We start from the raw sequence: 14,168 nt of genomic DNA, 5'->3' as shown, positions 1-14,168 counted from the left end.
GACATGTTCCATATTTCGGCGTTGTTTTTATACGACGTGATTTATCTATATGTATAGATAACAATTAATTCATTTTAATGTTTGAGGTAATCTCAGATCTCAGATCAAAATCATGTTAAAGATTTTTAATTAAGTGAAATAAAATAATTTTTAAGCAATATTTTGTTTCTTTGTCATGTCTTTCAACCCTTTTGCTATATCTCCCCAACAACCTTTCTTGTCATTATTGTACATATTCAAGAATGGCAGTTAAAAATAAAATATATTTTATAATCAATAAAAGATTTTATTAAAAAATAATCTTTTCTTACAATATCATATTATACATGAAATTTAAGTCCTAATAACCTAATCTTTTCTCAAATTGAACAATTTCAATATTCAATAGTTCAACTTGGATTAGCCTAAGTTGTCACTTCTGTTGGGCGTCGGTAATTTATTTAATAAAAATGGCTGAGCAAGGCAAATTGTTCCTCGAAAACCGCGTGGGTTTAGAATGTCAGATGTCAAAATGCGGGTGGAATTCCCCATTTTGTCGTAATTGTTCAGTTGCTGGTATCAACTCGAATAACTCCACTGACCACTCTTCGGGATACAATTTTTAATGTAAATTAAACGCTTTGGAAATCGAGCTTTCACTATGATACACGAAACACCCAATTCCTTTCATCGCTCTTTTAATAATATTACCATTAACGAAATTATATACATACATAATGACTAAAGACAATCACAATCTAGTCACAGTCACAGACACCTGATACTTGAGCTATTGATCACCAGACCAAGAGACCAATCCTTTATCTAAGATCATGACCTTATTATCTACAGATGAACACTCGTCTATCTTATGTATAATTTATTTCATTATTACAGTTTTTTAATTCATCATTATTTGCGAAACTATTTTCGTTCAACAAAGACCACATTATTGTCTGATTATCAAATAAGTTACAATTAATTAGTGCTTGGATTGTCTGTTTATTTATTGGGAAACTGTAAAAACATAATTCACACAGATAACTAATAGGGTTAAACATCGTTCATTAACTGCAAATTGTTATCTCTGTTACAATTAATACGTTGAGATTAATTAAACAAATTTGGAAATAATGATGTGGATTGGTATTTAATTAATATTTACGTTATGTGAATTTTAAATTTAAAGAATACATTTTTAAATGTTTTGAACCACAGCACCACTATTCAGGACTAGTATTTTATATGAGTACTAAGTATGTTGAGTAATCACAAAAATTTAGGAAACAACATAGACACTTACTACTGTTCACCATTCTTGTTTTTTTTTTTATGGGATAGGAGGACAAACGAGCGTACGGGTCACATGGTGTTAAGTGATCACCGTCGCCCACATATTCTTGCAACACCAGAGGAATCACAAGAGCGTTGCCGGCCTTTTGTTGGAATTGGGGTTATCTATTTCAAATATGTTTAGTGTCAGTTCGTGACAAAATAAAAATTTTATTTTGTTAATTTTATTATGTATGTATGTGTTAAGTCAAAAATAAATACTTGCTTTACTTTAAGAAGTGATTGGTACTTACGAGTAATCTTATCATATTACTCGTAACTACTAATAACTCATCATCATTCATGGACTCTGGTATAGCAATGTAATATTTTGTGTAAATTAATCAATCAGCATCGTTGGAAAAAGGATAAATCGATGGCTAGGTCGCCAGTTTAACGCTTACTTCGAGTCAGTTCTGCCTTTGATACCAGTGGGTCAACATGGTTGCAGTACTGAGTTTGTTAATATGGTGTGCTGTGATTGATATTGTGAGCCCGGCAAAGATTATCGGTATATTTCCATACCCTGGTTTTAGCCATCAGAAAGTGTTTGATCCGTTGCTAAAAGCGTTGGCCGATAGAGGACATGACGTCACAATTGCAACATTCTTCCCAAATAGATATCATAAGCAAAATTCCTCGGAAATAGATTTGCGAAGTCTCTCAAATATAAAGGTGAATGATATAGACATGAAACATTTGGAAAACCCAAGTTGGCTCTTACAGTTACCAGTGATCGGAAACGTAATACGCCAATACAAGAATCTGGTTGACAATTTAAGTGTATCATCTGTAAGCATATGTGAGAAACTGGTTTTGTTTACACCATTAATGGAAGCATTGAATAAGACTTACGACTTAGTAATCGTGGAACAATTTACGAGCGATTGTGTATTAGGTCTTTTAGAGGTTTATGGTAATACGGCACCAATTATTGGAATGTCAAGTTGTTCACCGATGCCCTGGACCAGACAGAGGTTGGGAGTGGAACATAATCCTTCATTCGTTCCAATAATAACTTCATCTCTTTCGTCACAAATGTCATTTTTTGAAAGACTTGAAAATACATTACATAATATCATGATGAGAGAAGTGTATTATTATAAAATACAATTGAAAGAACAGGCCATCATTGAGAAACAGTTTGGTAGGAAGATATCTGATTTACACGATGCTGCAAATAATATTACATTATTGTTTGTTAATTCACATTATACTTTAAACGGTGTCAGACCGCTTGTGCCTGGATTAGTAGAAGTCGGAGGCATTCATATGAATGCTTCTGAAAAGAAGACAATTCCCGAAGTAAGTCTTTTTGCTTTCAAACTTTCAAATCAAGTGGGTAGGTTCACAAGCTCGTAGGCAACAACTTATTGGCCATATATGGCTGGCCTCGCACCGCACTTATGTAATTGAAATACTTATTACTGTATGTACTGTGAATTATTGTCTTGCTCTATTAAACACAGCCAGTTTTTTGTAGTTAATTTAACCTTGCTTTCCAGTCTATCTCAACAATGGCAGTTGATTGATTAATTAATATAATTAGTATTGACACTATTTATGTAAGTGGTTAGAATCGAATAAATATTAACGTTTCAATTCATTTGATAACACTGATTGAAACTTAAAACGCAGTCCGCGAAATTTATCTTTATAACGTATAGCTCAATAGAGTTGCGGATAAGATGTTGTTTTATCGCCAGACAAAAAGATAATGGACAATAGTGACCAGAATTATCTAAGCTATAAATATATATTCATAAAGATATAATATCGTTTAGTAGCGTTTACATGTTAACCAACACGATGTAAGATGTTCAATCAAATTCGATTTCTCAAAAATAACAAGAAGACCATATTAGATAGCCATCAGTTATATATTTGTTCAAAACAAAACAATGCTTAGGCACTTTTCCGAAAGCTGATGTCAAAAAGGATTTTAAATAAATAAACTTAACAAACATAATTACTTAGATCTGTAACATAGTGGAATCCTTTTGTAATAATTTAAGAAATTTAATTATTTTTCAGTACATTGAAAAGTTTACTAACAATTCTCATAATGGTGTTATACTGTTAAGTTTTGGTTCGCGGTTAAAATTGGATACACTATCCAAAACTAAGCAGGACACGCTGATACGTGTATTTTCAAGATTGAAGCAAAGAGTGATATGGAAGTATGAAGGTGCTTCAGAAACAGGCACGCTTGTTGGAGAAAATATATTGCAAGTAAAGTGGCTACCCCAATACGAGTTACTGCGTAAGTTTAACATAGAATATATCTCACCCCCCGACCATTTATGACATACTGACGGTGAGGCAGTAAAGTCCTCGAATGACGACCGCATTCCGGAAGACGCAGTGTGCATTGGCGCCCCACATAATACAATAGGTTGGATGAGGTCAGCGCAGGACCGATCGTTGTAGGGATCTTTGGGGGAGGCCTTGGTCCAGCAGTAGACGTCTTCCGGCTCATATGATGATGATTATGTTGAAATCTATTATTCCAGAGCTGTGTGGTTAGTTATCACCTGGCTTCACAAAGCCATTTTGTGGAATCGTCGCCCGCTGTCGCTTGGTTCAGGTATACAGTATACCTGACATGACTAAGTGATCTTTAAGTTTAGAGCATAACCTCTAAGGTTCCGCATAAGGAAGTGGAGACAGCTCACTGTTGTCTTGTGTGACATAAAGATGCAGCTTAAAGACAAAGCGGAGTTGTACATACACCCGCCACCTGGTTGATGACAGTCTTAAAATACTGAGTAGAAATACATTTAACAAATTAACATGGTGCAAAATCATGCGGAATGGAAAAAATAGGACCAAGTAATGTGTGATATGTTTAGTATTAATTTTAGTAAAGTACTTTTAAACTTACTTAGAGAAATGCATCTCATTTATCACATATACCTAAAACCCTTTCCATAACTCCTCTTACCAAAATGACCTCTACTATATTATGTAAAGGTTAGAATAATCACAATTCTAGTATTAGTATTCAAATATGATACTTAATTAACAATTACTGCATTGTCTAATTGCAGACCATACAAATGTATTGACTATAATATGCCATGGTGGATACCTGGGAATGACCGAAGCTATATCTGCTGGTAAACCAATGGTGATAATACCAATGTATGGAGACCAGGGGTCCAACGCGGCTTCAGCCAAAGAAGTGGGTGTTGCTGAAGTTCTGTCACTACAAGACCTCAACGAAAACAATCTTATGAAGGCGTTGGAGACTGTATTAGGTCCAGAGTAAGCAAACCTTTTTATATAATTTTCTAGAGCCTAACTGTCACCTTGTGGTTTTGTTGGTGATTTCAAGATAAATCTCATTAAACTTGTGAATTTTCTATGTCTCGGTAGAATTCATTGGTCAAACTTGTACTGAGTGATAACGCTCCCAACAGCTAAAGCGGTTTACGTGCATACAGCCGATAATTACTTACACCCTGACCACAGCTAAGAGTGGCACAGATTGCAAGCGCTGAGCGGTGAAAATAAATAATAGACAACATTAATTAGATATTAAGACGTATGCCACAGCCACCTGCAGCGTGAGTGAAACAAATGTACTAGCGAGCAAAGAGGCAGCCACAGCACAGAACGCATCGCACGATCGAAATAAATAAAAAAAAATTATCGCGTGTTGAACTTTATAAAATATAATGGATACGGAACAATATAACCGCTGGCCAAAAACTATGGCCACGCCCTTACTCTAGCCGGTGATGAGCATATTTGTACGCTTGTACGAGTCGAACATCGTACATCACGTTGCGCCCTGTCAGCGGATACGCTGGCGCGTGCCGTGTTTCCATTTTTCCCCCAGCTCACGTTCGAAAGACTTTCGAGTATCAATCGCTTCGCGTGTGCTCATTACCTTTTTCCATTTTAAACTTAGTACAATAAACCAATTGTTCTTAAGTCTCTTTTAATTTATAAACCATCAATTCACTAATCTGTACGCCAACCATAACACCGTCCAACGCTAAATAAATCTAATCGTCATAATCATACCATTAATTGCAGAAAAAACTCCGTAAATTTACGTAAATTATCCTGATTCCAGAAAACAAGAACAAGCTCGGCTGATTTCACAAATCTGGCGTGATAGAGCAAATACACCACTAGACACCGCCGTTTATTGGACGGAGAGAGTCATCAGATGGGGTCATAGATCACCATTGCATTCGACAGCGAGGAACCTATCTCTGTATCAATATGCTTTATTAGATATTGCATTGTTTGTGATTGGGCTAGTGACCTCTATTATCGTGGTCATTCTCTCTTTGTGTAGACTTCAGAAGGTTATCAATAATCGTAAAATAATAAAGTTAGAATAACTAAAATAGAAAACAATCATTAATTAAGTTTTCTTGTTTGCTTTCCATTACTCGAATGCCTATGGCTCAAAATATATTTTCTTAATTTTGATTCCTTTTTTTAAGGAAAAGGAGAACAAACGAGAGTATGAGGCACTGGGTGTTAAGTGATCACCGCTGCCCACATTTTCTTGCAACATCAGAGGAATCACAGGAGCGTTGCCGGCCTTGAAGGAAGGTGTACGCACTTTTTTGAAGGTGGGATGTTGTCGGAGAAAATCTTTTAAAAAACTTCATGTGAGTTCTAATATAAGTAAGTAAACATTGCAACCGTGTGTGTGTCTGTGTGTAAGAATGATGTCCTCATTCAATATTTAAATACATAATCGACGCTCAAGTGCCTTTATTTAACTTTTTATGCACAGTTCTGAAGTCAATGACAACAATACACAAAATACATAAGAAAGTACTAACTGCTTACATTAAATAATCATAATATACTATTTATAAGCTATGTTTGAATAACCGGATATTTAACACAAAATCAGCGGCTTTCTTTTGTCTTAGAAATAATATTCAATTTACTCAGTTAACAAGACACTCAATGACACTTACTACATAAATATATATTGTAGAATTTTTCTTCATAATAATAAGAAACCGCACTAGCGGTTCCTTATAGCAGCATGTGGTGTCCTTCTAGCACTAGCTAGCACTCACCAGCCGATCAACGACCGATAATACGGCTTCCTCTGTAGTCGATCAACTGACGATCTTCTAGTAAGTATGCATAGCGCATAACTAAATGAGTTATGAAAAGCAATGGAGGAGGTCTAGCAGGTGTCTGCATAGTGCAAAGGCAGGAGTTTACGTGAGTATAGCATCTCAGTATTATATTCTTGATAATGTTCTTTATGTTCATAAGAACAAGCGAAATACTATAAATAAAATAGCGAATTTACTAGAAACTATGACAATCATAATAACACGAGGAATAAACATAAACTTCGTATGCCTACTATTCGGTTAGTAAGTCTTTTATTGGGTGATGTATATGCTTTTACAATATGATTCATCATTTTCAGTTGGTCACAACTGAAAATTTACAACACAAAATATGTATTACCAAATTCAAAAGAATCGTCAAAGATCTATCAATTTAATTATTATTTAATTAATTATTGTATGGTACAGGTGAAAAGTAAGCGTGGAAGCAAACTCCTATATTTTTATATTATCTATCGTATTGGCAAAAAACTATATATATCAGCCTAAACTGTATATATCGCCGAAAGGACTTAACCTTTCTATTTGTAATGAAGTCACCGAGTCTACTTCTGTAGTGTTCAATTCGAAGGAATGGACTGTGTAGTGTCACTAAGGTACACAGGGTCGACAGGTAAGTATTAAATAAAAGTCTCATAACTCATTACCAGGCCATATAATCTTATAAAAAAAACTATGGTACACCTTCCAAAAATTGTAAGTTGAAGTGTCAACCAAATTGACAATTATCAACTGTCATTTTGACACGACGAACCTACTTTATTTATATTTGAATCATATTTTTCATATATTTTTTTTTAATATTCCGTATTTTGAAATTCATTTTCATCTTGACCCATTATAATTTATAATTGAAATGATTGTAACAGCAGATAATATGACTGCTAAAGAAGTTATTAATGATTTTAAAGAGAACTATGGTAAGGTAAGAAAACTCTTAGACGAAGACAGCAAGAATGACCCACCAAATGAGCCTTATTTTTCGAAATACAAAGCAAAAGACCTTCTAAAAAGCATTTATGATGGCTTAAAATCGGTAAATTATTCCGAGTGTAACTTAGATCGCATTAAGTTGGACGCTATGATGGGAGTTGTCTTACTAAATATTGGCATAGTGGATATGGAAGTTGAAGAGCTTTCGGCTAGTCTAAATATATTAAAAGAGGCTGAAGAACTTCTATTACCCAACTCGTGTAAACCTGAGATTGTCACAACATTAATTAACATTGAAAATAATCTTGGTATACTGTGGTCTAATCTGGATGATCCAGAAAAAGCTAAGTCATACTTATTTAAGGCAAGAGAATTATATGAATCATTCAAATGTACTATGCAAATGCCTTTGCCCATTGAACACATAATTAATTACCCAAATGATAGTATAACTGGTGATATTATGTTACTAGAAAAAGCATACACATTAACTCTGTACTATATGGCACAAGTTTTTGGTGCTCTAAAACAGAACCTAAAATCTGCATTATACTGTCATGTCACTTTAAAAAGACAACTCCAGTATGATGATTATGAGCCAATTGATTGGGCATTGAACTCCGCCACCCTCTCCCAGTTTTTTGCTGAACAAAATGGTTTCTATCAATCAAGGCATCATTTAGCTGCAGCCTCAACAATTTTGGACCAATACGAAGTTAAGTTGCTTGAGAGTGAGACAAATGATGATGCTTATTTAGCAAAGAAAGAACAGTTTAAGCATAGATCCGCTGATGTGGCTCGGTGCTGGGTTAAATATTGTTTGTTTTTAATGACTACTTCAAAAGTCAGATTAATGGATGACAGCGAGCATTTAAGTGAAGCTATCACAGGTATAAAGTTTCCAAAAAGTTTTAGTGCATTTTATTTTAGTTATATCCAAATACTGAGTAGAACTTGTCACTTGGTATTATAATCTTACAGCATCAATAAAGTATGTGTTTAGTGTTATAAAATAGGATATAGAACTCATGGACTGTATATAGATTTGTAGCATGAATCTCTTATTATTGTTTTTTTTTTTGATAAATATACATTTAATGACTGACTTAAAATAACTTAAAAATTCGGGATTAACCTTCCCAAATCTCCAAATCTGCTGTGCCCCAGGGCACTAGATTTTTCAGATACACCAAAACCGAAAGTGCCGTATGGCACCCTGTCTTCCCTCACCAAGTTCTGACTCTTATTTTGTTTAAATAAGATGGTTTATTTTGCATGGTCTTATAGCTTGTTTCAATAGCTCTCTGATAGATTTACTCAAATCCAACTAATTACAAGCAATCTATTGCCACATGTAAAATAACACTCATTGACAGAATGCTGTGTGCCAAAATCGCGACGTTCTGAGGCATACTGCACAATCAGAGTTTCTTGTAACGGAAAGGTCAAGTGTACCCTATATCCTTTCCTACACAAACTGTGTATAAAGTCTCATTATTGTCTGTTTAGTCACAGCATGATAGCATAACATACAAACTATATAATATTCAAATATTTTTTGAGTATTGCACTGTTATTGTTTCAAGTCAACATGCCAAGACAGTTGCCACTGACAAAGTATCTTGCAGTTAGTTTATATATACATATTAATGTTATTAATTGTTATTTTGTTCAATGGTTAAAATAAAGCTGTATGACACTATCATGTTTACACAAAATTTATATTTTTCTAATATAATATTATAATCAATTATAATTTTTCCAGTATGATATTAATGTTATGTTCCCTTTTCTCAGATATGTCTAATATGCAGATAGAAGATAGTGAGAATATTTGTGAAGGTGACCTAAAAAATATGATTTTTCCAAATCTGGATGTTTCCAAGTATGAAAACAAAATAACTGATAAATTTCTTCTTACCTTCCAAGATGCCAGGGAAGTATTTCTTAATTGTCAAAGTTGGCTTAATAAAGCTAAGGAGTATTATAAGCTAGACTCTCTGGCATCAGATTATATTGAGTTAATACAAGATAGTTCACAATCTTATGCCTATTTAGCTTTTTTTGAGGAGAATGATGAACGACAAGCAAAAATGCATAAGCGTAGAATTGATATGCTAGAGGATTTAATAAAAGAGATTAACCCTACATACTATCTACAGTACTGCAGGCAAATTTGGTATGAACTGGGTGAAGTATATTCTGATATTCTAAATATAAAACTCGATAAGCTTAATGAAAGTAAAGAGAAGCCAACACCACATGCCCTAAACAAAATAAACACACTATGTGAAATGAGTATAGAAAATTATGACAACTTTTTAAATTCTGTCAAAGATAAGTTTGGAAAGATGCCTGCTAAACTTGAATGTGATATAATTAGACCTGTAATAAGTGCTTATGCATTCATTGGTAGGAACAGTATGAAAAGAATTGCAGTTGACAAGAATATGCAACTGGCAAATGTTAAAAAAAGCTTTGATGCATATCAAGCAGTTGTAGATATTTGTAGTAATGATGAAGATGCTGCGAAAATGATGCAGGAAGAGTTCAGTCTCTGTCAAGAAATGGTTAAGATATTACCTTTAAAATTGAAAAAACTTGAGAGTGATCTTGTGATGTAATCTGATATTTATATTGATCTCACTAGCTTTATTGGCACTTCATAGTAGTATTTAAATAACATTAGAATTACTCTGTTATTTGTTCTAAATGACATGGTGTTTCAGCTTTTGGCAATCTATACCTAAAAAATGGAATGACCATTTGGAAAAATTGCTACAAATGTTTTATGAAGTTTAAATCATGATTAGCTAATAAAATAACCACTTACAGCTGTTTTGTTTTATGTGGAATTGAAATTAATTCCATGTTATACCATCCCCAGAATGATAAATAGGTGAAATGACAAAATCTTCATATTTACTTGATCAGTATTTGGAATTTATGATTTACTGGACTTACTACTAAGCTTTAAATTTATTTTTGTCCAGAGACTTGGTCTGTTAACTTTCTCCCATATATTATAACCAATCTGTGGTATAAACTTCCTTGGAAACTGTTAGATAAACATGACACAAGGTATATTAAAAAAAAGGTGTTCAAACTCCTGTGGTTCATCTGGTGTTGCAAGGGACCATGGGTGGTGGTGATCACAGACCATCATTTGGCCCATATACTATATTTTGATGGTATGCAAAACTTCAATATTAAGACAATCTCATTGTGTCTAGGCTGACAGTAATTATTAAAAAAAGATTTCATACTATTTGTATTTCTATTACATAATAAAAAACCACTAGATTGGTTTTTCACCAATGAACTACCATTCAAGAAATAGTGAAGTATGTGAAGTTTTTACTATGGGCATTGGAGTACAAAGCCATAGTTTGATCAATATAATTGTAATTATGACAAATGTTGAGGAAAATGCATTGTTATGACAAAACCCATTGATAACACCATTCAGTAGCCAGTTCCTAAAGCGCAAAGTAGCACCCGCATAATCTGGTAGACTGGCTCTGTGCATCCTCACATTATTATGAGCGCACCTGTTGCCTCCGGAGGTCCATTTGTGTGGCTTGACCACACTAATTCAATACTCAGGCCAAAGTGCCTTCAATATTATGATAGGGTCTGCATTAGAAATTTGCATCCTTAATAATTATATTTTCATCCTTAATTAATAAGGATGTATTAATTATATTCAATTAGGGGTGGAGGAGAGGGAGGGGGTAGCGATATATAGCCCCCCCCCCCCTTCAACCCCCCAAGTGCGGAAAGGAGTAATTTTATTTTTAATTAACTTTTTAAATTTGAGGATATGTTAAATTACTTTTGAAAAGATTGTGCAAGCCAAGCTATGATCAAATACATAACAATGATCAAATACATGTCCTAGGTATGTTGTCAAAACGGTCGGTAGACCGTTTTATTATAAATGTCACGACTTCATTTCTTACAGACCAATTAAGTGACATTCTAATGTCATGGCCCGTGGGAACTACTGAGTACTGACCCCGTTTGTCAGCTATTTTTTTGTGCCTATTTGAAGCGCCACTAGCAAGCGTCCTGAGAACAAATTTTGACGTACAAATGTCTGCGAGAGAATCAGGTACCTACTCTAAATATTTTTGCATTTTGAATTAATTTCCTTCGATTTCCACGTTATTCATATTTCAGGGATTATATAAAAGATATAAAAAATGAGGTCATGCGTTTATTGTAAGCGACGCTACAAAAAAAATATCGAAATATCATTCCACATGTATGTTGTAGTAGGCCAAATTATTTATCAAAAATTGGCATTTTACGAATAATTTCATGCCATAAGTACTTATTTTTTTTTATACTTCAATTATGTAAGCAAACATTTGTAAAATACGTCTGAATAATGATTGTTTTAATACAATTCTCATTACTAGTGCTTGCATCATATCGATAGTATAATATCAGAACTGCATTTTTTTTTGTATCTCAATTCTGATCTATTAAATGGTATCGCACTACTTATATAAAAATCGAGGTGGACTCACGTTTCCATCACAAAGCATTCTATATGCTTGTTAGTAGAATCGCTTTTTCGACAAGCCTCCTAAAATAACAATGGAAAGCCGGCGGTGGAAAAAAGATTTCCTGCAGCTCTCGCAAACGCAATGAAAGATTTGATATTAAAAACAGATACTTTGTTTCCAGAACTCCGCGTTAATTTTCTTGAAACAATGATGTTGGAAACTTTAAGTAGTCATTATGATGTATTGATCAAACAAATTTATAATTAAGTTCTTATATGTGAGAAAGTTTGCAGCAACGAAAAATTACTCTCTGTCAATTACAGGTCAAAATATACGACATTTCTTAACCCTTCAAATAATTTGGGCACGTCAATAATTACTTAAAATAAAATATAAATACATGAAATGTATATTATTAACGTTTATTCTTCATTACTTATCATTTACTTATTTAAAATTTGTTTCTTTGTTTACCAGTATTAATTATTCATTGGCTTCGAAGCTAATTGGTAAATAAATATCTACTTATTACGGTATCTTAATCTATCATAAGTTGATAAGACTGGAAAAGTAAGAAACATCTATAAAAACGCATTTTTTATCAGTCTGATTAAGGCAAAGGCTTATAAGAACGATTAGTTTAAAATATAATTTTAAACGAGACGAGCAGGACGTTCAGATGATGGTAATTGATACGCCCTGCCCATTACAATGCAGTGCCGCTCAGGATTCTTGAAAAGTCCAAAAATTCTGTATCTGTATCCAGTCTGATACATTGACCGCGTTCACATCAACATAAAACATACATGTTTTTAACAAGTATTGTTAATTTTATTGAAGTTTATGTATAATACTTTTTTAAAACACGTTTTATACTCAATCCATGCTTGGTGGATAAAGTTTTAAACATTTACCGGACAGACCGCTTTTTTTTAGCGGAAAAGAAGAAGATAAATGGAGTGGTCACAGACATAAGCTTTTTTGGCAATATTTATCTCGGCTTACATTAAGATATTCTTTCGATACTTTTATAATCGTCTCGCAAGCATGAGTAATGCATTAACTACATTTTGCCTTTGATATCCGATGCAAATACAAAGATGATTATGAGTCACCAGTAGCTAGAAATCTCAAATAAACAGCTAACAAAAAAAGCGCGTACGCCTTCCTTCAAGGCCGGCAACGCTCCTGTGATTCCTCTGGTGTTGCAAGATAATGTGTGCGGCGGTGATCACGTATCACCAGGTGACCCGTGCGTACGCTCGTTTGTCCTCCTTTTCCATAACAAAAATAATTTCTCTGCTGGAGTGATGGCATCTCGATACTGTGAATTCTGCTAAGAAAGGTATTAAAGGCTAACTTTTTGAAGCAAATTTTCCAAATTAACTGGTCTCATTCTGACAACTGACACAAAATTTCTGAATCCATTTCTGTCTTCGATTCTTAAATCATTCAATAAGGAACGATAGGCCCCTTCTTACTGTCGTCTTCTCAAAAATGATCGCGACCAGTACTTGCGTGGCTTCCTTGAATTCCTTCATTCTGTATATGTTACCATTTATGTTATCTGAGAAAGTTGGCTCTGTAACTCTGTCATTTTTTCAATTTTAGCAAAAATAATGCATACAAATTAAATGAATTTTTAATAGTGAAATTCATAGCGTGTGTGTTCCTGAAATAGTTATAAATAATGAAAACAAAATATCTAAAATATGTGATTGTCCTAAAGTACCTATAGTCGAAAATGTAATTCGAGATCAAAATTCAGAGTTTATCAACGCTTTTCTAAATAGTTTAATAATATAAACTTATTTTGATTCATAATACATATAATATAAATATATAAAAATAAATTATTTACAAATATCTTTATTTGGTAATGGTTACCAAACTAAAATAAATAACTTCCATCTTAATATTTGCTCGCTGATTTGGGGGGTCTGAAGAACTTGATGACGACGAATTGGAATTATATATATATATTGTATTTCCCGCAGCCAACTTGTCCACAGCAAAAGTTTGATGATAAGATTTTTCACTTTTTACGATTTCTATCTGAGCTTTTATCATACTTTCTTCATAATTTATATTTTTGGAGCCATTCAGTAATTTGCGCTTTCCATCGGCCAGTTGTGGGGTGTAACCTTTGGGGGTGGTACGGGACATTAAATTAATACCGAATTGGTTTTTAGCTTTGGCAGTATGCCCTTTAACCACTTTTTATGATAAGCGAGTTTTCATTGTTTTTTTTTTTGGATTCGAACATTAATAAGGCCCTCTAAGAAGG

At 33.7% G+C, this 14,168-nt stretch overlaps 2 protein-coding genes across 2 annotated transcripts; both read left to right on the top strand.

Moving 5' to 3' along the window:
* The first annotated feature begins 1,747 nt into the window (after positions 1-1,747).
* LOC126967986 (UDP-glucosyltransferase 2-like) lies at positions 1,748-5,696 on the top strand. Its single transcript, XM_050812742.1, has 4 exons — positions 1,748-2,616; positions 3,346-3,574; positions 4,362-4,578; positions 5,396-5,696. Exons 1-4 carry the CDS (start codon positions 1,753-1,755, stop codon positions 5,667-5,669), a joined length of 1,584 nt encoding a protein of 527 aa, XP_050668699.1. The 5' UTR covers positions 1,748-1,752; the 3' UTR covers positions 5,670-5,696.
* Positions 5,697-7,179: 1,483 nt separating this feature from the next.
* On the top strand, positions 7,180-10,201 carry LOC126967974 (KIF-binding protein-like). The gene is made up of 2 exons (XM_050812708.1): positions 7,180-8,257; positions 9,165-10,201. The coding sequence occupies exons 1-2, from the start codon at positions 7,291-7,293 to the stop codon at positions 9,989-9,991; spliced, it is 1,794 nt and encodes a 597-aa protein (XP_050668665.1). The 5' UTR covers positions 7,180-7,290; the 3' UTR covers positions 9,992-10,201.
* Positions 10,202-14,168: the final 3,967 nt, after the last annotated feature.

This window comes from Leptidea sinapis, chromosome 14 (genome assembly GCF_905404315.1).
Source record: "Leptidea sinapis chromosome 14, ilLepSina1.1, whole genome shotgun sequence".
Lineage (NCBI taxonomy): Eukaryota > Metazoa > Arthropoda > Insecta > Lepidoptera > Pieridae > Leptidea > Leptidea sinapis.
This window is presented reverse-complemented; position numbering and strand designations above follow the sequence as displayed.

Excerpts from the sequence above, each read along its gene's own strand:
- LOC126967986 (XM_050812742.1), top strand. The coding sequence starts at position 1,753 with ATGGTTGCAGTACTGAGTTTGTTAATATGGTGTGCTGTGATTGATATT. Across the intron at positions 2,617-3,345 it reads AAAAGAAGACAATTCCCGAA|TACATTGAAAAGTTTACTAA; the intron begins GTAAGTCTTTTT and ends ATTATTTTTCAG. Across the intron at positions 3,575-4,361 it reads ACCCCAATACGAGTTACTGC|ACCATACAAATGTATTGACT; the intron begins GTAAGTTTAACA and ends GTCTAATTGCAG.
- LOC126967974 (XM_050812708.1), top strand. The coding sequence starts at position 7,291 with ATGATTGTAACAGCAGATAATATGACTGCTAAAGAAGTTATTAATGAT. Across the intron at positions 8,258-9,164 it reads TTTAAGTGAAGCTATCACAG|ATATGTCTAATATGCAGATA; the intron begins GTATAAAGTTTC and ends CCCTTTTCTCAG.